This window comes from Beta vulgaris, chromosome 5 (assembly GCF_026745355.1).
Source record: "Beta vulgaris subsp. vulgaris cultivar EL10 chromosome 5, EL10.2, whole genome shotgun sequence".
Classification (NCBI taxonomy): Eukaryota; Viridiplantae; Streptophyta; class Magnoliopsida; order Caryophyllales; family Amaranthaceae; genus Beta; species Beta vulgaris.
In genome coordinates this window covers 63,582,109-63,604,025 of record NC_079206.1, presented here as the reverse complement: position 1 = coordinate 63,604,025, position 21,917 = coordinate 63,582,109, and the positions used below count along the sequence as shown (strand labels likewise).

The 21,917-nt window shown below is 38.0% G+C and overlaps 5 protein-coding genes across 5 annotated transcripts; 4 read left to right on the top strand and 1 right to left on the bottom strand.

Moving 5' to 3' along the window:
* The first annotated feature begins 836 nt into the window (after positions 1-836).
* Positions 837-1,766, top strand: LOC125497432 (F-box protein SKIP23-like). Its single transcript, XM_048644288.1, has one exon. The coding sequence runs from the start codon at positions 837-839 to the stop codon at positions 1,764-1,766; it is 930 nt and encodes a 309-aa protein (XP_048500245.1).
* Positions 1,767-2,562: 796 nt separating this feature from the next.
* On the top strand, positions 2,563-7,912 carry LOC125497386 (uncharacterized). The gene is made up of 2 exons (XM_048644028.2): positions 2,563-4,194; positions 7,783-7,912. Exons 1-2 carry the CDS (start codon positions 3,145-3,147, stop codon positions 7,831-7,833), a joined length of 1,101 nt encoding a protein of 366 aa, XP_048499985.1. The 5' UTR covers positions 2,563-3,144; the 3' UTR covers positions 7,834-7,912.
* Positions 7,913-11,113: 3,201 nt separating this feature from the next.
* On the top strand, positions 11,114-13,520 carry LOC104894671 (F-box protein SKIP23-like). The gene is made up of 3 exons (XM_048644290.1): positions 11,114-12,315; positions 13,081-13,256; positions 13,513-13,520. Exons 1-3 carry the CDS (start codon positions 11,114-11,116, stop codon positions 13,518-13,520), a joined length of 1,386 nt encoding a protein of 461 aa, XP_048500247.1.
* Positions 13,521-15,442: 1,922 nt separating this feature from the next.
* Positions 15,443-18,718, top strand: LOC104894446 (F-box protein SKIP23). Its single transcript, XM_010680672.4, has 4 exons — positions 15,443-16,823; positions 17,431-17,594; positions 17,691-17,758; positions 17,840-18,718. Exons 1-4 carry the CDS (start codon positions 15,556-15,558, stop codon positions 18,359-18,361), a joined length of 2,022 nt encoding a protein of 673 aa, XP_010678974.2. The 5' UTR covers positions 15,443-15,555; the 3' UTR covers positions 18,362-18,718.
* A 409-nt stretch (positions 18,719-19,127) lies between these two features.
* LOC104894670 (F-box protein SKIP23) lies at positions 19,128-21,726 on the bottom strand. The gene has a single exon (XM_010680961.4). The coding sequence runs from the start codon at positions 21,622-21,624 to the stop codon at positions 20,320-20,322; it is 1,305 nt and encodes a 434-aa protein (XP_010679263.2). The 5' UTR covers positions 21,625-21,726; the 3' UTR covers positions 19,128-20,319.
* Between the last annotated feature and the right edge of the window lie 191 nt (positions 21,727-21,917).

Sequence of the window (21,917 nt, the reverse complement as noted above, 5' to 3'; positions counted from 1 at the left end):
AGTTTGTTTTTGATTGGTAACTTGCGATTTTAACTCAGCTACGCCTAGGTTGGCATCACAAGTTAGGGGCAATTGTTATGTCCTAAAAATTTCCTAAGCTGAACCTGCAGGTTATGCATCTGTCCCAGCTAGGGATTGTCAGGTAGCAGCTACAGCAAGCAGAGACGAAGGGAGTTGAATAAATTCAGTTGAAAGAGCATTGGATACTGATCAAGACCAAGTCAAAACAAGTAGCGTTACACCAAAGAAATAGGAGGAAGTGGTTAACCAGCTGAAGAAGAGGTCTCCCTAGATTCTAGGAGTTGTGGCATTTTCGTAGGGAAGTTAGTTATGCAACGTTCAAATAAGGAGTAACGTTACATATTTGTATTAGTATAAATAGAAGGGAATAACACTCTGTACAACACAAGTCTTCACATTACATTCACTTACATTCTTTCTCTCTTCTACATTTACAATATTCTCAAGTGTATTTAGTACAAGCTCTAAGCTGCTAGCTGCTAGCTATAAGTTGTAATCTTCTCAAATAGTGGATTGGTGGACTCAATTCCACCCGCGGTTTTTACCCTCTTCCTGGGGTTTTCCGCGTCACCATTTCTTGGTGTCTTTGCCTTTGCTTTGCATTCTCTTTCAATTCCGTAGCTAGTATCTTTTGTTGTTTGTAGCTGTATCTCCATTAGCTGTAGATCCTCAGCTAAGTTCTGCCTGATCAGAATTTGGCATAAACAGCTAGCTTCTCTTAAAATCTCCAAACCCAATTTTTCTACTTGTCCAACACCATCAAAGTTCACTATATCATCAATGGCTAACAAGTAAAACAACAGTGTAACACAAAAATGAACCAATGTGAACCTAGCCAAAAATCCTCATGGTCTGAACTTCCACCAGATCTTCTCTTAACAATCGCTAATCATCTAAAGTATGACGCAAACCTTCCGAAGTTTCGTGTCATCTGTAAAAACTGGCGATCAGCTTTTCCACCCCCTAATCATTCTTTGCATCCGTTCACACCATGCCAAATTACCTTCTGTCGGCCTGCAGACTTCGCTGATTCTGCCGCTCCTTTTCTCCTCGTTTCCACCGCTGTTTACCTTCTACGACCGCGCAATAACTCCCACGGTAACTCTAGTTGGTTGATCGCTGTCGAAGAGTCTAAGTTGGGTAAGTTACGCCTCTTAAACCCTCTCACGAAAGTTCCAGTTGATAATCTTCCGGAGAATTTCCCGAAATTTATCTCTGGTTTTAGTGCGTTAAAACTTAGCGAAGGGTTTAATATACGATTATGTGATGATACCGCGCCTGTATTTCGACAAGAGATTAAACCATTATATAAGAATAAAGTACTATTGTGGCGAGGTCCTGAATTTCTTACAGGATCTCCACAACTTCAGGGTTATTTTCTAGTGGTGTTGTATGATGTAGGAAAACTTGAATGTTTTCGTCTATCTAGACGTAAAAAATGGGCAAGGGTACCCGAGTTCGGAGCGAAAATCGAAGGCATAATTGATGATATAGTAATTTGGGAAAGCATGGTGTATGCCATAAACAGTAGAGGAAATCTTTTTAGAATTGGTTACGACTCGACTAAAGTGAGTGATGTTGTTGTTGATTCATTCTCACGAGGTTTTAGACGAAATCGCTTGTTTTTAGATTGTTGTGGTGGATTATACTTGATTGTGACTAATAAACATTGTGATGAGTATAAGATTTTTAGGCTGAATTCAGTAGATGGTAAATGGGAGAGGATTGGAATAACAAATGAGTGAGGTAGAGAGAGAAACTCCACAAAAACACCAATCCCTCCCACGACCAGCCCTCACGGCTAGAAATCTTCATCCTTCTCGCCGGCGCCGCTCCGTCCCACCACAGGTAAGGCTCAACGTTTGTGAGGTGAATTGTCTCAATCCTGTCCCTCCTAAGCCCCCTCCCAACACCCCACCCCTATGTTTTAAATCTGCTGTCACCAAACCAAACCACATAAAGAACCATCCCACCCCCTCTCTACCATTTGCTACTTCTCCACCCCCTCCTGAGTTGTTAGCCAATGGTCAGAATGTGTTTGTTCCAATTTCGGAGGAAGATTACTCACTGCTCAGTAAGCCATGGGTAAATGCTCTTATTTGTAAAGTAGTAGGGAAATCCTACTCAAGAGAGTTTTTGAAGGCTCATTTGATAAAAATCTGGCAAGTCTCTTCTGAACAAGAATTAATAGCGCTAGGAAGAGGTTTTATGCTATTGACTGCAAGTCGGCCGCTGCGTGTTCAAAGATCTTAAGTGGTGGTCCATGGCTCATCCAAGGGCATCATATTTGGGCCCAGAATTGGGAACCAGGTTTCCGAGCGTCACAAGCAAAGTGTAATAGAGGTGTTGTATGGGTTAATTTGCCAGAATTGCCACTTGAGTTCTATAAGAATGAGATTCTTGCTAAAGTGGGTAATACCATAGGCCATACAATTCGTATTGATGCACGATCCTTAGAAGGGGGGAGTAAAAGATTTGCAAAAATTTGTATCCTTGTGGAAGAAACTAAAATAGTCCCAAAAGGTGTATGGTTGGGGAAAAGCTTGCAAAACCTCGAATTTCTTGAAGGTTCATGGTACTGTGGAGCATGCCATGTATTTGGTCATTCCCATAATTCTTGCAATAAAGCAGTTGTAACACCGACTCCGGCGACGTCCCAACGGAAATCTACACAGGTCACAAACATGGAAATTATAAAAGGCGGTGTTAGAAATAAGGAAGGGGAAGTGCAGCAGAAAAGAGGACGAGGGCCACGTAGCTTATCCCAAAAAAGGTGGACCCCTAAAAAAGTTGAAAAAGGCGGCCTAAATAATTCCCTTCCTAGAACTGAAATGTCCCATCAGGAGGAACCCAATACACTGCAGTCAAAAAAGGATGTCAACCCTTTTCAATTACTAAGTTCCCTGTCAGAAGATTTTGGAGAAAGCTCAAAGGATCCTTCACCCCTTCTAAAGGCGAAACGTGTCTCTGAGATGTCTCCTCCCCCAGCTACCCCACCTAGCCCCTCTCATCCCAGCACTTTAAACCAAGCCATTGCTATCACCCCTGAATTCTCACTCAAAAATAATCCCGTTATTCACAAAGATTCACAAAAAAATATTGCTCTCCCACAAGCTGAAAAAGATGGACCCAAACTGGAGAGAATTCGACCCACCATCCCCACCACCCATATCTCCATCCTTAAGCCCATTATCCCTGTCACCAGAATCCCCACCAAGAATCCACAGAGTGAGAGCGGAGGCACCGCTGATATTCACGAGGCCGGCGCTGCCACTATTACCGGACACTTCTCCCCTCTTTGTAGACTACATCATAACCAAGACCGAGGAGGAGATAGCCGAGATATCGCTAAGCGAAGTGAAGAAATTAATATTGGACCCCAAGAATGTCGAACGGAAATACAAGGAGCTTCTCATGTATGTCTCCGGAGCGGGGTTCTCTCCCGCACATCTCCCTCAGATACACGACGTAGAGTATCTCCCGGAAGTGACTCAGATATCTTTGAAGTGGATACTAAGGAGAGGGGACGAAGCCGAAGTCGTCGACAGGGAGTTGTTGCACAACTTCGGACCGTGGCTCGACCCTCAAGCTCTCCTACCCCATCACAGAACACAAGTGCAAGTAAGACTCCATCCTCTAACCTTCACAGCAAGAAACAACACAAATGCCATTCTACTAGCCAACATACTACCCATGCTCAAACAGATGAAAGTTTGGGCGAGTTGGGAAGAGGTAAAAGGAGGAAGTGGCCTACGGGAGGCCGAAGTCATTCTCAAGCCTCAAAGAGACATCTGGATATATCCCGAGACGGAGGAGGCTGTCCTCCCATGGCGCATGGAGGAGAGTGCGGAACTTCGGCGACTGAAACGCCAACCTCACCTTCCATGTAATATGTCAGTTATAATGTGGAATGTGAGGGGAATTAGCAGGCCCTCCTTTAAACCAAATGCTAAGCTCTTGATTCATAATCATTCCCCTGACCTCCTTATTCTAGTTGAAACCCAAGTTTCGCGTCAAAACACGGGCTGCATGATACAAGGTCTTGGGTTCGATTCATCTCACCTTGTTGAGCCTACCGGTCGAGTGGGGGGTATTCTTCTCCTTTGGAAAGCGGAGAGGATTAAACTCCATATCCTTGGAGAAAATTCCCAAGGAGTATATGCGCTGGTTGAGGTAAGTAACTTTCAAACACCCTTTGTACTTACCGCTATATATGCTAGTCCACAGTTTAAATTTAGGAAACAACTTTGGCATGATCTTTGTACATTTGCACATAATCTCAATCATCCTTGGTTACTTTTGGGTGATTTTAATGAAGTCACCTGTCAACAAGAGAAATTTGGGGGTAGAGCTATAAACAGGAAAAAAGTAGAGTTATATGTTGAAACAATGAACGAGTGTAATCTCATCGACATTGGTTATCATGGTTCGAAATATACATGGAGTAACAATAGACGAGTGAATCCCATCCTTGAAAGACTAGACCGTGGATGGGCTAATGATGCTTGGTTAACTAATTTTCCTAATGCTAGCTTATGGCACCTACCAAGAATTACTTCGGATCATTGTCCAATTCACCTCCAACTTGATCTCCCTATTGCTAAACTTGGTCACAAACCCTTCCGTTTCGAACCAATGTGGTTGAATGAACCATCCTTTCATGATACCGTAGCCATGGCTTGGACAAAGGAGGAGGGGGATATAGAACTAAGACTCGAGAATGTTAAAATGTCCTTAATGAACTGGAATAAGAATCACTTTGGGAATGTTTATGTTAGGAAGCGTAGGGCTCTCGCTAGGCTTCGAGGAGTGCAAATACCCCTTCACCAAAATCCTACTTCCCCTTTTCTACAGAACCTTGAACATGATTTAATTGGTGAGTTAGAAGCCATCCTAGATCAGGAGGAATGGTTATGGTATATGAAAAGTCGAGTTAATTGGGTCACAGAAGGTGAACGTAACACTTCCTTCTTCCATAAGCATGTTACTATCCATCGTAGTACTAATAGAATCCTGAAGATTAGAGATGAAGTGGGGGAAAGTCTAGTTGATCCGGCCCAAATTAGAAGCCATATTAGGAATGCGTTTCTAAAGCTCTATTCCACGGCCCATGAGTCATGTTCACTCCCCTCTTATGAGTCCGATGATTCGATTAGTGTATCCCACACCCCTTTAATGGATGATATTAAGAGTGCATTATTTTCAATGAAACCCACGAAATCTCCGGGACCCGACGGGTTCCATCCATTGTTTTTTCAAAAGAAATGGGACCTTATAAAAAATGATTTGTGCCTGAACATCCAAAGTTGGTTTAACCAAAACAACATTCCAGAAGATATTTGTCAAGCCCTTATTTGTTTAATCCCTAAACAAGCCTGCCCTGAGACGGTTAAACACCTTAGGCCAATCAGTCTTTGCAATACTATATATAAGATTGTAACAAAGATAATTGTTAATAGGTTAAAACCCCTCATACCCCACTGGATTTCTCATAATCAAAATAGCTTTATTAAGGGTAGAGGTCCAGAGGTCAATCTTGTTGTTGCATCTGAGGTGCTGCATTCAATGCATAAAAAGAAAGGGAAATGGGGTTGGTTTACTTTAAAAGTAGATCTTGAGAAAGCATATGATCGAATGGAATGGAGTTTTGTGCGACAATGCTTAGCTTTTCATAACTTGGATCCATCCTCTATTGAACTAATCATGAATTGTATCACGAAAGCATCCTCCTCAGTCCTTGTAAATGGGCAAAAAACTGAAACTTTTAATCATTCGAGGGGACTAAGACAAGGTGATCCAATGTCACCATACATGCATCTTTAATATCTGCTTAGAATATCTCACCACTCTAATAAATCAGGCTTGTGAGTCTAAGGCTTGGACTCCCTTTTGGGTAGGAGGTAGGAAAATACCAGTTTCTCACCTGTTATTTGCAGACGACCTTCTTCTTTTTGGTAGAGTTGACGAGCTAACCGCCTTCACAGTAAGGGAAGTTTTGGAATTATTTTGTAATGAGTCAGGTCAAAAAATTAATGATGACAAGAGTTGCCTTATCTTTTCACCAAATACACCTGCGGAGTTAAAAGACCTTTTCCAGGAAACAATTAATGTGAAGGAGTCACCTAACCTAGGTCTGTATCTAGGACTTCCTATATCTAATAAGCGCCCTAAAAAGAGTGAAGTACAATTTGTTATTGAAAAGGTGAGAAAGAGACTAGCAGCTTGGAAATCCAAATTCCTCTCAAGAGCTAGTCGTTTGGTCCTTATTTCTTCCACACTTAACACCATCCCCAACTACTATATGCAAGCAAATTTTCTTCCTATCTCTACCTTAAATGATCTAGATAAAATTTGCAACAAGTTTCTGTGGGGGGAGAGTGAAGGGAAAAGAAAACTGCACTTAGTGTCTAAAGAATGCACCTTTAGGCCAAAAGAAATGGGAGGCTTGGGAATTAGGGATCATAGAACAGTTAATACTTTATTAATGGCAAAATTAGGTTGGAAGTTGTGTCAGGGCCCCCCTAATCTAGCACAGGAGTGCATAAAATCTAAATACATTCATCAAAATCGGGTAACAAAATTTCAAAATGGCTCACAAGTTTGGCAAAGTGTGGGGAAAGGATGGCCCTTGCTTGAAGCTAGCTGCCAGTGGAGCTTAGGGGATGGCAAAACTGCTTCGTTCTGGTATGATGACTGGCTGGGGTGTGGGCCGGTGAGAAACCTGGTGATTGGACCGCTAACGTTAGGAGACCAGGATATTAGAGTCTTAGACGTTTGGAATAATGGAGAATGGAACGGGGGTGACCTATCTATTGATATTCCACTAGAAGTCAGGGAGAGGTTGAAAAGCTATGAGTGGAGTCCTCACTTAGATCCGGATACACCATACTCCTCCTTTGTCCATAAAAGGTCCTTTTCCATGAAAAAAGCCTACTTCTATACTATGTCAAAAAAAGTTACCACCTTTGAAAATATGAATTGGATTTGGAAGGGATCATTCTCGCCAAAAATTAAATTTTTTATCTGGCTTGTTTGGCTGGATCGTTTACCCACCTCCAATATGCTACATATTAGGAAAATTATTCCATCCCCTATATGCCCATTGTGTAATCTACAGGTAGAAGATGCCTTACATGCCTTGCGGGATTGCCCGTATGCTCAGTCCATCTGGGTACTTACTAACAACCAGGGGCCCACCCATGCGGACTTGCATTCCTGGATTGAGTCCAATTTACAATCTCAGGATAAATACAAAGGCCTTTCTTGGAAAATCCTCTTCCCTTTCATCTGTCATGGAATTTGGGTCTCAAGAAACAAAAAAATATTTGAAAATACTACCCAGCCCAAACCCGACCATCTTCTAAAAATAGCCGTGTCTCACGCTGGTGAATTCTTAGCTTCCCTGCCTGCAAAAATGGAAACATCTTCAAACTCTACCTATTGTAGTTTACCAAGCATCGTCCCCAACCACTGGGTCCTAGTTCAGGTTGACGCTTCATACACGGGAGCATATAACCATTCAGGTCTTGGGGGTTGGTTGAGGAATAATCAAGACATATGGTTAGCTGGTTTCCAGAAAAAGGTTTATGCTGTCGATGTACTAATGGCGGAACTCTTGGGCATAATCGAAGGCCTAGCGTTGGCCAAACGTGGAGGTTTTGACTATGTGCTAATTTTGTCGGACAGTTTGCAGGCCATTAACCTTATCTCTTGCGATAAAATATTTAATGATGTGTATTGTAATGTGCTTAAAAAATGTAGGGCATTCAAACAGGAATTCAAGGACATCCAGTTCACATTCGTGAAGCGTGAGAAGAACAAGGTTGCGGATTTTCTTGCCCGTGACTGTAGAAGAGATGTTAGAAATCTAAATGTTGTTTAGGGATTTACCCCTTCCCCTACTGAGTGTATGAACTTATTATTGACGGATTGTTGTAGGCTTCCAGGCCAAAATCTGGTCTAAGTTTTTCTCTATGCCATTTTAACCAAAAAAAAAAAAAAAAAAAAAAAAAAAAAAAAAATGGAGAGGATTGTGAGTTTAGGGGATAAGATTTTGTTTGTGGGTATTGATAATTGTTTCTTTGTTAACTCACAAGATCTTCCTGGGTGTCAAGGGAATTGCATTGATTTTGCTAAGAATTGTTTCCCGAGTTATCCGTGGAGTTATTATGATATAAGTTTCTTATGCGCTAATAGGTCATATGAATACATGGAAGTTGCTATGTACAATTATGGGGAGGATAAAAATGTTGGGATGAATTCCGCATTTCTTGAAGTTTCTGCTGTATTATGGCCACCTCCGCCATGGATCAGGTAATATAGCTTCAAACCTCATAGGTAAATTATGGAAATTGCATATTAGAAAGCATATTTCATACTCCCTCCGTCCCAAAATATAGTTCCCATTTCTATTTTGAGAGTCAAATTTTAAAACTTTGACCAAATATTCTTACTAATGTATACAAAAAAAAAACATATTCATGAGGGGTCTTGTTAAATTCGTCTCAATGTATAAATTCGTAATATCAACATTTTATATTTTTTACTAATAAGAAATAGAAAATATCGTAGGTCAAAGGTACGTCTTGGAGACTGTGCAAAATGAAATGAGAACTATATTTTGGGACGGAGGGAATATTATAGAACATAGTCATGCTGAGATTGTCCTCAACATTTACTTAGAAGTATAAACTTTTTATTAATTTTAGGAAAAATTATTAGAAACTACTTTTAAAGGCACTTTTTTTTAAAAAAAATACTTTATATTAGATTATTTTGCAAAACTAGCTTATAAGTGGAAAAACATTAAAAAGCACTATCAAATTCAGAATTTACTAACCATGATTAACTATTCCCTTCAAGTAACCCCTAATATAAGATTACGAAAATACCCTCTTAAATTATCCCAACAACCCTCTTTGTTAATTTCCCTCAATGAGCGAAATCCCAATTCATTCAATGATTTCAACCCGCGAATGCCCAATAACACTCGTCTCCCTTTGTTCTGTGATGGAAACTCATTGATTTTTTTTTTTTTTCACTTTCTCATTGCCACTCATTTCGCTTCTCTCAAGCAGTTAATTAGGCTTCTTATTTTCAAAAAAAAATCATAACTTATTTTCAAAATTGGGTATTTGATTTTGAGGCAAATTTGGGGCAAATTTCACAATTGAATTACGGTTAGGTATTGTTTGGATACTTGTATTTCATTTCAAATAATGGAATTGAAATCTGGAATTTAAAGTTTGTATTTCAATTCCTAATCACTGTTTTGTAAAGGGGGAGTTTGATAGAGGAGAGAGACTAGAGGTTTAATGGAGGAGAGAGAAAAAGTGTGGGTTTACTAAAGGAGAGAGAAATAAATATTAAAAAGAGAATGAGTGAAGTTGGGATATACTCATGGAATTGGGATATGTATGAGAAGAGAATTTCAAATGACAAGGTAATAACTTGAATTTTAAATTCTACTAATACAAGCTTTTGATAAGAATTTGGACAAATTCCATGATTTCAAATTCCATGGCATCCAAACAATAAATTTCATCCAAATCCAAAATTTGAAATCAAATCTTACTATCCAAACATAGCACGTGATTTGCTAGCATAATTGCACCAAATTTGTCTGTTTTGCATGCGCTTGAAAATGAAATCTTTATTGGTGCAAAATTAATTCTAATGCTTCTTTCATTGTTTGTGAATTTCAAGGAGGCAAGACTCCTCCTATAAATCCGCCCATGAGGTACCTTACATGTGTCGATGTGGGATTCCTATAGCTCGTAAACAATCTTGGACTTCTAGGAATCCTGGAAGACGCTTTGTGGCTTGCAAGTTTTACAATCATGCCACTCGATTCAGTGGGTGTGAAATATTAGCTTGGGTTGATGTTGAAAAACCCGTGGAATGGCAGAGACTTGTGACTAATCAATTGGTGCTTGATAAGAAATTGATGGAGAGTCAACTAGACCACTTAAAGCTTCAAGTATGCAGCTTAGTCAAAGACAATGAGAAGTTGAGGAAAAAGTGTGAAAAGGCATTGACCGAAAGCAAGGAGAAAGTGAACCTTGCACTTTCAATTGTGATTGGGATGTTCATGGCTGCTTTGTTTGTGGTTTTCTCATCACTGTTTTAAGATCCACTTATTAAGCTTAGGGGGGATGTATTAGTTAATTAGTCGGCTTTGCTACATATGCTTAAATTGAATCTTTATTTTTTTGTGACAATGTGATTGTCAATTAATCATGTGTATTGTGTTTGGTAATGAATGAAATGAATGAAAAATAACTTAAATGTACCAGATACCCTCAATAACTAATGGTATTGATTTTCTTAACTTAAATGACCTAAAATCAGTTAATCCATATTTTAATTCCCTTAATATTTCACATTATGTCCAACAAAGTCTTTTAAAAGGAGTAAAAATTGTCTAAGAGGTACTTGGACCACTATTATACCTATTTTGATTGCAGAAAAAAGGCGATTCATATTACTAAGAAAAAGGTGAATTAGGTTGAGGTTTAAGCTATTTCAAGTCATTTATGTTTAACGAAATCAACACTAGTCAATTATTAAGAAATGAGGATGTATAAATATTCCAAAAACACAAGGATACCTTATGTACCTTATGAATGTCATAAGACTTGAGGAATACCCGGTGAAAAATCCAAAAAAAAAAAAACTTAGGGTCCGTTCGGTTTTATTATGGTTTTCAGATTTTCAAAGTAATATGATATATATATGTCCTACAATAAATTGAAAATTAGGCAAATTTATTGCAAACATGATAATTTTGAAAACTGACAACTAAAAAGTGAAAACCGCTTTTTCTGGTTTCCTATTTATAATTTTTAGTTTGCAAAAAAACGAAAAAACTGAAAATAAAAAACGATGACGAACGGACCCTTAACAAACCCATACTCACAATTCACAAAACATCTGTTAAGAGAAATCAGCCCAAGTCCCCATACATCTCTCTATTTCTCGTCGCTAGCTTCTCTTGGAAGCTCCAAACACAAATTTCTCAACTTGTCTTCTACATCATCTCAGTTCACCAAATCATCACCAAATCAGCGAGGATATAGAAGTAAACACAAAAATGAACCGTCGTGAACTTCGTCGTAAATCCTCATGGTCTGACCTTCCACCAGATCTTCTCTTAACCATCGCTGAGTATCTAAAGTCTAACTCAAACCTTCCGAAGTTTCGTGTCATCTGTAAAAACTGGCGATCCGCTGTTCCACCACCTAATCTTTCCTTGCATCCACTCACACCATGTCAAATTTCCTTCGGTAATCGTCGGCCTCGTTTCGCTGATTCTGTCGGTCCTTTTCTCCTCATTTCCACCGCTGTGTACCTTCTACGACCGCGCAATAACTCCCACGGTAACTCTGGTTGGTTAGTCTCCGTCGAACAGTCTAAGTTCGATAAAGTACGTCTCTTTCACCCTCTTACGAAAGTTCTAGTTGAAAATCTCCCAGAGAATTTCCCTAAATATATCTCTGACTTTGGTGCGTTAAAACTTAGCGAAGGGTTTAATATACGATCATGTGGTGGTAGTAACACCCTTGTATTTCGACAAAAGATTAACGCGTTTAATGTGAATAAAGTGCTATTGTGCTTGGATCCTCGATTAATCATAGAATCTGCACAACATAAAGGTTATTTTCTAGTGGTGTTGTATGATGTAGGAAAGCTTGAATGGTTTTGTCTATCTCCATGTAAAACATGGGTAAGAATACCCGAGTACACAGCGGATATCGAAGGCTTAATTGATGATATGGTAACTTGGAAAAGCGTAGTGTATGCTATTAATCGTAGAGGAATTCTGTATAGAATTGATTACGAGTCGACTGAAGTGATTGATGTTGTTTTTGATTCAGACTCACGAGGTTATAGACGGAACCGCTTGTTGTTAGATTCCGATGGTGGATTATACTTGGTTGTTACTAATCAATATTGTGATCATTTTAAGATTTATAAGCTGAATTCAGTACATGTTGCATGGGAGAAGATTGTGAGTTTAGGGGATAAGATTTTGTTTGTGAGTATTGATACTTGTTTCTTTGCAAACTCACAAGATTTCCCAGGGTTTCGAGAGAATTGCATTGTTTATGCTAAGAATTGTTTCCCTAGTTACTCTCGGTCGGCGAGGTATGTTGATAGAAGTATCTTCTTCCAAGAAGCTAATGGATACATTGAAGTTGCTATGTACAATTATGGGGAGGGAAGAAATGTTGGCATGATTTCGACATTTCTTAAATTTTCTGCTGTATTATGGCCACCTCCGCAATGGATCAGGTAATATACATCCGTAGCTCATAGTCTTATAGGTAAATTATGGAAATTGCATATCAAAGAACATAGATTGTTTCAATATTAACTTAGAAGTACCAACTTTTTATTAGTTTTATCATGGAGTAATTAAAGATAGGTCAAGGATGTGTTTGCATACTGTATAAAAAGCAAATGGAAATTCTATTTGTGGCAGAGGAATTATGTAGTAGTAATTGTTTCATTTGGATAGCTGCAAGTTTAATTGTCTTTGTATCAATAATAAATATTCCATGTGTCTCGTCTTGCAATGTTGAATTGTTTTGCGGATATAGGTCATTTAGGGACATGCCATAATGTAAGATCTAGTGCCTTGAATCTGGTGAAAGATCAGAGCAGTGAAAACGGGGATTCAGGAGACCGTAACAAGTTCTTCTGTTTTGCTTGCGCTTGATCGGACGGTTTTTGCCCGGGTGATTGGGAGAGTGCCAATTTGACTCTAGTTTGATGATTTCGAGTCGGGTTATAAATAGGTTTTTAACATAATTATTTTGTTGGTCGATTAGGTCATTAATTATATTTGTAATTCTGGTTTTTCCTCAAGAGCAATTAAACTTTTTTCTCTCTGTCCGTGGACGTAGCCAACACTCTGCTGGTGAACTACATTAAATCTGTGTTTTTTTTATTGTTTTCTGCATTCATTGTTTGTTCTTTCTCACATCCCTTATAACACATAAATATTTCTACAAAGTATGCCAAATTTTTGATATCATTTTGTGCTTATCTGTTAAGATATACAACTGATTATGAGGAGAAAGAGGCGCAAACTGTTTCTAGTGACCCATATACTAGTATTCATGTTGGGAGTAGCAACAAAATAATAACCTCTTCTCTACCAGTTCAAGCCAACGGAAATATTGAAGAGCATTCATCCAAAGTTAATGGTCAGAAGCTTGTTCATACACAAGGTAATAATAAATTGTATTGTTTCTAGTGGGGAAAAACTTTATCTACTCAATAGGTCAACAAACCACTACAAATAGAAATAAATAAATAGTGGAATCCAACTCATTAGTTTTAATAGTTCTTTAATTTTCTATTTGTAGCGGGTTAACTACCTACCGAGTAGATGTAGCATTGCCCTTTCTAGTGACCCAGATGGTTAATGCAGATAATTATTGGGAAAATGATGCAATTAACATTATTCATGAATCATGATTGCAGGGTACTGAAAACTTAGGTTTGTGAGTGTCAAATTCGATTTGAAGAAAGGAAGTTCAACAATGCGGCAAACACAATGGAGAAATGCGTGTTATATGGATAAGAATGAATTTCATTTGAACAAGATGTTTTGCATAATGTTACTCTTTGGGCATTTAGCAGCTATGAAGCTGAGAGGAGTAGAAATAGTGGCCTTTTTATGGTCTGTAATAAGTAATAACAATCTAAGTACTCAGTTGGAATAGGATGTAACTGAATTTTATTTATTTTATCCCCCTTTTATCCAAGAAAACAAAAACATTGAATGCTATTGAATTTTTTTTATCTCATGGTTTTTAAATTGGACCTGAAAAGTCCAAGCTAGTGATGCTTACTTTTCCATTTTATTGCACACATGACACGCCCAAACCAAATCTAGAACAAAGAGAGGAGGACAAATGGTACTTAATAATATTATTACCTTCTTTAGTTCTTAAATAAGTCCAACATTTTGACTTGGCATGCTCTTTAAGAGAGAAAACATCGACGAAATCTTGTGAATATAGAGTATGAGTAAAAGAATACTAAAAGAGGGAAAATTACATAAATCATGTTGCATTTGTTTTGAAGCAACAAAGAAGGAATATGTTGCACTTAATTTAGGACAAAAAAGGGTACAATGGAACTTTTTTTGCATTTGATCATCCTGATTTTTAGTGTCCACATCAGATATTCGGAGGAAAATCACTAGGGCCTAATGCTACGCTTGCTATTACTTCAGTCAAGGTAACTTTACACCCTTTTTCAACTACTAGCTTATTTCACAGTGTTTAGCCCGTCAGTTTAGTCACGCTCTTTTTCATTTCTAAAAAAAAAGTTGAACCGCGCTGATGAATTTGTGCAGCTTTGTGGTAAATTGATTAGTGGTCACTTTGCGTAATGCGTGCATTGTGCTCCCAGGAGCACAATGAGAACTATGCTCCCACAATACAAAATATAACATTTACGAATACGAAAACGAACATTTACGAATACGAAAACAAACATTTTACTGTGGAAGTGGAACATTACAAAATTCATTTACGAAAATGAACATTTTATTGATGAAATGGAACATTACCATAATCCAAATACGAAAACGAACACTTACGAATACGAAAACGAACATTTACGAATACGAAAACGAACATTTTACAGTGGAAGTGGAGCATTACAAAATTCATTTACGAAAACTTGTTGAAATAGAACATTTGATTATTGAAAATAGAACATCTTTTACGAAAACTAGAACATAATTTTTTGCTGAAAAATAAGCTCAAAACGAACATTTGTTGAAATAGAACATTTGTTTATTGAAAATAGAATATCTTTTACGAAAACTAGAACATAATTTTTTGGCTGAAAATAAGCTTAAAATGAACATTTGTTGAAATAGAACATTTGTTTATTGAAAATAGAACATCTTTTACGAAAACTATAACATAATTTTTTGCTGAAAAATAAGCTTAAAACGAACATTTGTTGAAATAGAACGTTTGTTTATTGAAAATAGATTATCTTCTACGAAAACTAGAACATATTTTTTGCTGAAAAATAAGCTTAAAACGAACATTTGTTGAAATAGAATATTTGTTTATTGAAAATAGAACATTTTTTACAAAAACTAGAACATATTTTTTTTGCTGAAAAATATGCTTAAAATAGAACATTTACTTATTGGAAATGGAACAAATTCACAAGGTACATGGTATGCACCGTGCTCCCGAGAGCACAATAGAATTTTCACACTTTGCGCTCATGTGTAGTAGGAAAGGTAATTAATCTGACGATAAAAATCCAAACTTTAAACAATATCCAAAAATTGAAGGTGGTATTCCACTGAGCTACCCCTTCTACCTCACCAAAAATCGTTTCCGAATATAAAAAAGTTCAAAAGTCGGAACAATCCACAACTTGAAAACTGAAGAGTTGTACCCTTTTCTCGTCTCCGTAAACCCCAAACAAGCACAGAAGTGACAGAACTGAAAGTCACCACAGTTCAAATAAAAACCGACGGTAGCTGCAGAAATGAGTCGCCGGAAAATCTCTTGGTCGGAACTTCCACCGGAAATCTTAGCAGATATTGCCGGACGCCTCGAAATTCGCTCAAACTTCCTCCATTTTCGGGTAGTATGTAAGTCTTGGCGAAAATCAACCCCTTTCTCTCTCTTCGCCGGAAAACCCAACATTTTATCCCCAATTTTACCCCATGAATTCTCAGTCAACCTTTTCGCTTATCAACTTGAATCTGTTCCTTGGTATCTCACAATGCATCTAAGTTTGGTCGCAACCTCTGTTTACCTCCTTCAATCAGTCGCAAACCCCAACCTTCAACCATGGTTATTTACCGTTGAGGAGTTTAACCCTGGTAAGTTTTTTCTACGTAGACCACTTTGTCGATCACTTTTTCAATTATTACCCCAGAATTTCCCAGATAATCTGGATTTATCTCGTTTTCATGTTACAGAAATTAGTAAACTTTATAATCTTAGTTTTGTTCCTAGTTCTGATGCTATGTTAGATAAGAAGAATAGGGATTCTTCTTTTTTTAGTAAAGTGATTTTCTTTGTGGATTCTGATGATTGTGAAAGTAACAAAAACCCTAGAATTGATGATTGTGCTGTTTTAGTGTTGCATGATGAGACTGGTAGTGATGGGGCACTGGCTAAGATAATGTTTGATGATGATGAAGGAGGGGAAATGTTGAGTTTGTGTAGTCAAAATGTTAAGAAGTTTGATGATGTAGTGAATTTTAGAGGCCGGGCTTGTGCAATTGACCGTAAAGGAAGATTGTATAGGGAGAAAAACGGCGTGTTGGAGAGGCCCTTAGTTGTTACAGAGCCGGTGGGTGAAGGTTCAGGAGGTGATCGGAAGAAACGATTGGTTGAATCGTGTGGTGAACTCTATTTGATTTATAGATGTCCAAGGTACGCGGGGGTGGCTTTTAAGGTCTATAAGCTAAATGAGGAGGAAAAGAAATGGGATGAACTTGTTAAAGGTATTGGTGATGATAGGATTCTTATTGCAACTCATGATGGTTGCTTCTTTGTCTTAGCAAAGGATATACCTTCATGGAGAGGCAATTCTCTTGTGTTTCGTAGAGGTGTTTTCCCTGCTTATAACTGTGATTTTCGAGCTGATGATGAAATATTTGGATCTCCGGAGAGAACCTCATTTGATATGGCAGTTTTTCACTTTGGAAGCGGTAAATTTGGGCCTATAGAATCTTATTCAGGCTACTCTGAGGTGTTGTGGCCACCCCCAGCTTGGCTTTCATCGACTGATTTGGCCAGAGAGTAAGTTTTTAGTCTCTACCTTTTATAAGATGCATTCAAACATGCTGCACTTAATTTATATCCTGGTTCTTTATTAGTTGCAGGGCATTTAGTGTTCATTGCTTATGTTGATTGCATTCTAATTTATATTCTGGCTTCGAGGGTTCTAAATGCACCCATATTCATGTATTATTGAAACCTTAATAGATGTACATTCAAGATCTTTATTATTCTTGTAGCAGTTCAATTAATCTGTCTTCATGCCTTGGAACAAGCAAGAAACTTCTTAACTCAAGTAAGAGGGCATCAAAGATATTTGTTTAAGGTTCCTAAATTTCGCAGTGTACATGAGACTTCTTATAATGCTGTTAATTTTTCTAATAATTATAATGCATGTAGTTTTAGGTGTGGCATAGACGCATTTAGAGTACTTATTTTACTTCATATGATCGCAGTAGGATCAAGGTATTACTGTTAATAGATTGCATGTATTTTATTAAAATTAGCATATACATGGCCAACATGGGTAGTGCCAAGTTGTTTGTTCAGGAATCATAAATCACACCATCAAGTGAAGTAATAAGTAATAACTGAAAGTGATTTGTAATTATGTTCTTTGGTTGAAAAGGGAATCTCAAAAGGATGGCGAAAGACAGAAAGATCTTTTTTTCGAAAAATGTCCTGAATCAAGTAGCATCAAAGAGAACACTTTTCCACTCGAATTACAAGTGGATACACAAGCTAAGGACATTTGCTCTCCAACAGAAATCCAGGCGAAACTATCTGTAAAAGGTTTGATTACTGATCATTTTAACTCTTAGAGAATGGCATTTTGAAGTTTGTTCTTTCCCTATTCACTCTTTTTAAACGTAATTTGTTTGATTTAAGATGTTGGAGCCTTGAGTATCACAACAAAGATGCAGATTGTTGCAGATCCTACACCTGCTATTACTAAGGTGGTTGTCTTATCTGATTAGATGCACATGTTTGTGATTTTCTGCAACACCTTACTCTTCTCCAATTTTTGTTATACGCAGTCTTTTGAAAGTGGTATATCAAAGACGAAATTCCAAGGGTTCGATGTAAGCTCACAATTCTTACCAATTTTGAAGAATATATGGGATAATCATGGCAACATATTGGAAGGGAATCCAGTCCGAAGCTGTGATCTAGTAGCTTGGGCATTGGAGTCAATGGCTAAAGTGGTAATACTTCTTCAAAACACCTCAGGCAGGTCATTGAACAATTCTGATGCTGAATATCTCTGTGCCACACTTTTTGACCTTCAACTCATGCAATTTAATGTAAGTTGGCTGGTTCCTGATGTCGTAAAGGCTTTAAAATTGAACGAAGGTATAGCTAATAGAGAAAAATTGGAGGTTAGTTCAAGGGAGATTGAGAAGGTCACATCCCAAATTACAAACATGAAAATGAAGTTCCTTGCTGAAGTAGGTGGCACGGAGCAGATGTTGGATGAACAAAGAAAGACAGTTTGTGAGAGCTTGAGTGTGCTAGACGGCCTTAGCAAAAGCAATTCTTCAGGAAAGGAATTATGTTGATTCTCAAGTTTTATCAGCTTTTGTAAATTGTTGAACACAACACATGTTAGAGATGTCAGCCTATATCAGCTACACTCTCAGAGCTCTCGTCTCATCTGGTTTTGCTTGCTGGAGAGCTTTTCATGATGGTTTCTGCTGATTGTATTGTTTTCGGATACTAGAATCGTTGATGTTTTGGCTGCGGATGTGCAGGATTATCATGACCTCTACATGAAGAATGTATAAGTTAATGTTGGCTCCTTTTTGTAATTTTTTTGGGTGTTGTAAACTTGGTATCATGGGCCACCAATTCTGTTAGATTTTCAATTTTTTGGTTGGACTGAAAGCTTGAAAGTTAAACGTACAGTTAAACAGATATGTCTTCTTCTGTCCAGGGCTGGTATGAAGATCTATTTCAAAACTATCATTAATGTAAATCTTTATCAAAATCTATCAAATTTGCGCAGTCTGATATATAAAGAATGAAATAATGGTAAAAATATAAGAACCTTTCAACAAATGATTGCTTGTGGTCGCTAACTTGGGAAATCAAGGGTATAATTCATAATTAGAAAATCTATACCTTCACGATGAAAGAAGTGCCTTCACATGATGAATATGTATTAAGCAGTCAATTAGTACTAATTTTAATTTGCAAGAATGGCTGTCAATTGTTGGATATATATTCTTTTTCTAAAACTTACGTGTTAAATTATCTGACGATAATTTATCTTGTTTGGACTTATCTGAAATTATTTTGTTTAAAATAAGTCAGAATAAGTTAGAATGAGAGACCCTTAGAATAAGATGGTCAGAGATGATTTTCATATACTTAGCTTTTAATACATACAACATTTATAATACAACTGCAGTCATACACAATAACAGGTTTGATTCTCCCAATTTGAAGACCAAAAATGTATTCTGCCGCGCTTCCTTACTCATGGATACCTCGTCCCTCGTCGCACATTGTTTATCAAATACTTTACCTTTGGATGCAAAGCAAGGAACTCTAGACTACACTACTAGCAGTACATACACTGCAGTCATCCACAATAACAGGTAGTAATAAGTTATTTGAGGAGTACAACAAAAGTTTGGCTTATAACCAAATGCCTTCTAATTTCCTGCACTACTTAGCCAAGGTGTCAGCTACTTTGTTCCTTGTCCACTCCATGATAGTAAGACCTAAAATTTTGCATCATAGCACAAAAGTATGAGTGGCTTTCCTTGCATATTTGGGCATTCAACCGCCATTTTAGAATCCCGCCTAGTAAAATTGTTGCTCTACCCTGTAGCTTAAGCAATCTGGAGACTTTGCAGGATTGCCATCACGTTAACCATTAAGGGATCAGTCACTCTTGCATGCTTTTGAAAACCCAATAGCCATTTGCCATTAGTCTTTAGAAACTTCTGCCAGAATTTTAAAGAGAAGGGATGTCTGGAGGTGTGGGGATAAATTGATTCTTGAAGGCAAAGTATTTACACACAAGGGAGATGGCACTGCAGAAACAAGCATCTGGAGAATGATCGGAGCTAGAATAATAGGCTGCACTTGTGAAGCCAAAGAGCCCAGGGACAAAGGAGAAGAAGGCGCCTCATATACGCGTCACATATATTATTATGATTAAGAAGGCTCAATAGAATTGCCTTTGACCTTAAAATACCGTACAAGTGCACAGCGTGTTTAACACATTCAATAAATATGAATAGAAGTAATCCTTAAGGCAAGATCCATGATAACAACTTCAGATATCAGTCACTACATGACAGGTCAACTAGATAATTTACCTAGAGTTTTTTAGGGTATGCTCATCAAGCTTCTGACCTCACTGTTAGTAGAAGCAAACCACCTCATTTACATACGACTGCCACGCATAGAGAAGTATCAAAATGTTCTATATCATAAATATTCAACTAGTAGCAAAAGCATTCTGTAAATACCATAGCTCGAAGTGGAAGAATTGATAAAAGGAACATTAATTGAATCGAGTTTTCAGGGGCATACAATTATCTGACTTCAGGACAGAAAATCCTGTATAGAACCATGCTGGTGGTGGCCATAATATGTCAGAATATCCAGCAAAAGCTGATATTGGCCCAGCATTGCCATTCTCAAAGTGGAATACAACAACTTCCAATTCCTTGCTTGCTCCTTCGAAGAAACGATCATCAGATGATCTTCTACCACCATATGTGGGGAAGGCATCCTTAAAGAAAAACACGCAATTCCCTCTACAACCCGGAAAATCAGCTGACGATGCAAAGAAGCACCAATCAACACCCACAAGCAATATTCTATCATCTCCAATTCCAACAACTTCATCCAATCTACAATTCTCTTCATCAAACAAATAAACCTTAAAATGTATCTTATCACCACAGTAAGTAGACCTTTCAACCAAATACAAAACCCCAGAGGAATCCACCACCAATCGCTTCCGCCTATCGCCATCACAACCACTACCTATCAAATCACTCGCGATACATTCCATCTTCAACGTCTGGCAAAAATTCACCCCCTTAGCCGGTTCTAAATCATAATGAACAACATAAACCCTCCCCGTACGATCAATCACATAAACCCTCCCCTTAAAATTTACAATGTCATCAAATCTCGAGGTTCCACGATACGCTAAAATTCCCCAATCGAAACACTGGGACAATCTCACCCACAAAACACGACCATCCTCAAACCACAACAAACCAGAGTAATCATTAACCGAAAAAGGTTCAAAACAAGCAGGATCCGCAAACAAAACCAACTTATTCTTAAGTAACAACCCACCATTTGATGAGCAATCTGGGTCAATTTCCGGAGCTCTTACACTAAACCCACTAGCAATCAAGGAAACATGAAAATTGGACAATTTCAAATTCGTCGGAAAATTCAAATTCCGAGGTAAAAATCCTTTAGCTCTAATTCTAGATAAAGGAAATCGAACTGAAAGCTTACCTCGGTATAATTCTTCGACAGTAACAAGCCATGATTTGGAAGATTCTGGAAGATTCCGAGGTCGAAGGAGATACACTGCATCTGCAATTAAATGATGAAGGGTTCCACGAGATAATGAAGAGAAGAAGTTGGGATAAACAGCGGAGAATCTGAGAGGAAAGATAGGGGAGAGTTGAGGAAGATTTCGTCGGATTTTGGGGACGGAAAAACGCCAATTTTTGCAGACTTGTCGAAAATTGTGCACATTGGGTTTAGTTCCGAGACGATTGGCGATTTCTGAGAGGATTTCTGGGCAAAGTTCCGACCAATTGACTAATTGGTGTTCCATTTTGCTCGAGTGTAAAACCCTAATAATCGCCGGAAAACTAGACGAATTGGGGATTTTTGCCTTTGGGTGCTTGTATTAACGCGTCGTTTGTTTTGTTGGTTTAGCACTACTCAGCAACCTTTATTGACAATTTTGGCGCGAAGACTTTTTGAGATAGGAAGGGTCAACGGTTGTGGACTTGTAGTTTGACTGCCACGATTGATCACGTGGAAACAAATTTCTGTTTATGTTGTATCACAAAACTTGATAATTGGAAACAATTTATGTTTTATAGTTTTTATTTTTTAGTATTG

Coding starts and splice junctions, on each gene's coding strand:
- LOC125497432 (XM_048644288.1), top strand. CDS start 837: ATGAACCAATGTGAACCTAGCCAAAAATCCTCATGGTCTGAACTTCCA.
- LOC125497386 (XM_048644028.2), top strand. CDS start 3,145: ATGGACCCAAACTGGAGAGAATTCGACCCACCATCCCCACCACCCATA. Junction 4,195..7,782: donor GAGTATATGCGCTGGTTGAG/GTAAGTAACTTT, acceptor TAAAAAATGTAG/GGCATTCAAACAGGAATTCA.
- LOC104894671 (XM_048644290.1), top strand. CDS start 11,114: ATGAACCGTCGTGAACTTCGTCGTAAATCCTCATGGTCTGACCTTCCA. Junction 12,316..13,080: donor CCACCTCCGCAATGGATCAG/GTAATATACATC, acceptor TTATCTGTTAAG/ATATACAACTGATTATGAGG.
- LOC104894446 (XM_010680672.4), top strand. CDS start 15,556: ATGAGTCGCCGGAAAATCTCTTGGTCGGAACTTCCACCGGAAATCTTA. Junction 17,595..17,690: donor GGCGAAACTATCTGTAAAAG/GTTTGATTACTG, acceptor GTTTGATTTAAG/ATGTTGGAGCCTTGAGTATC. Junction 17,759..17,839: donor CTACACCTGCTATTACTAAG/GTGGTTGTCTTA, acceptor TGTTATACGCAG/TCTTTTGAAAGTGGTATATC.
- LOC104894670 (XM_010680961.4), bottom strand. CDS start 21,624: ATGGAACACCAATTAGTCAATTGGTCGGAACTTTGCCCAGAAATCCTC.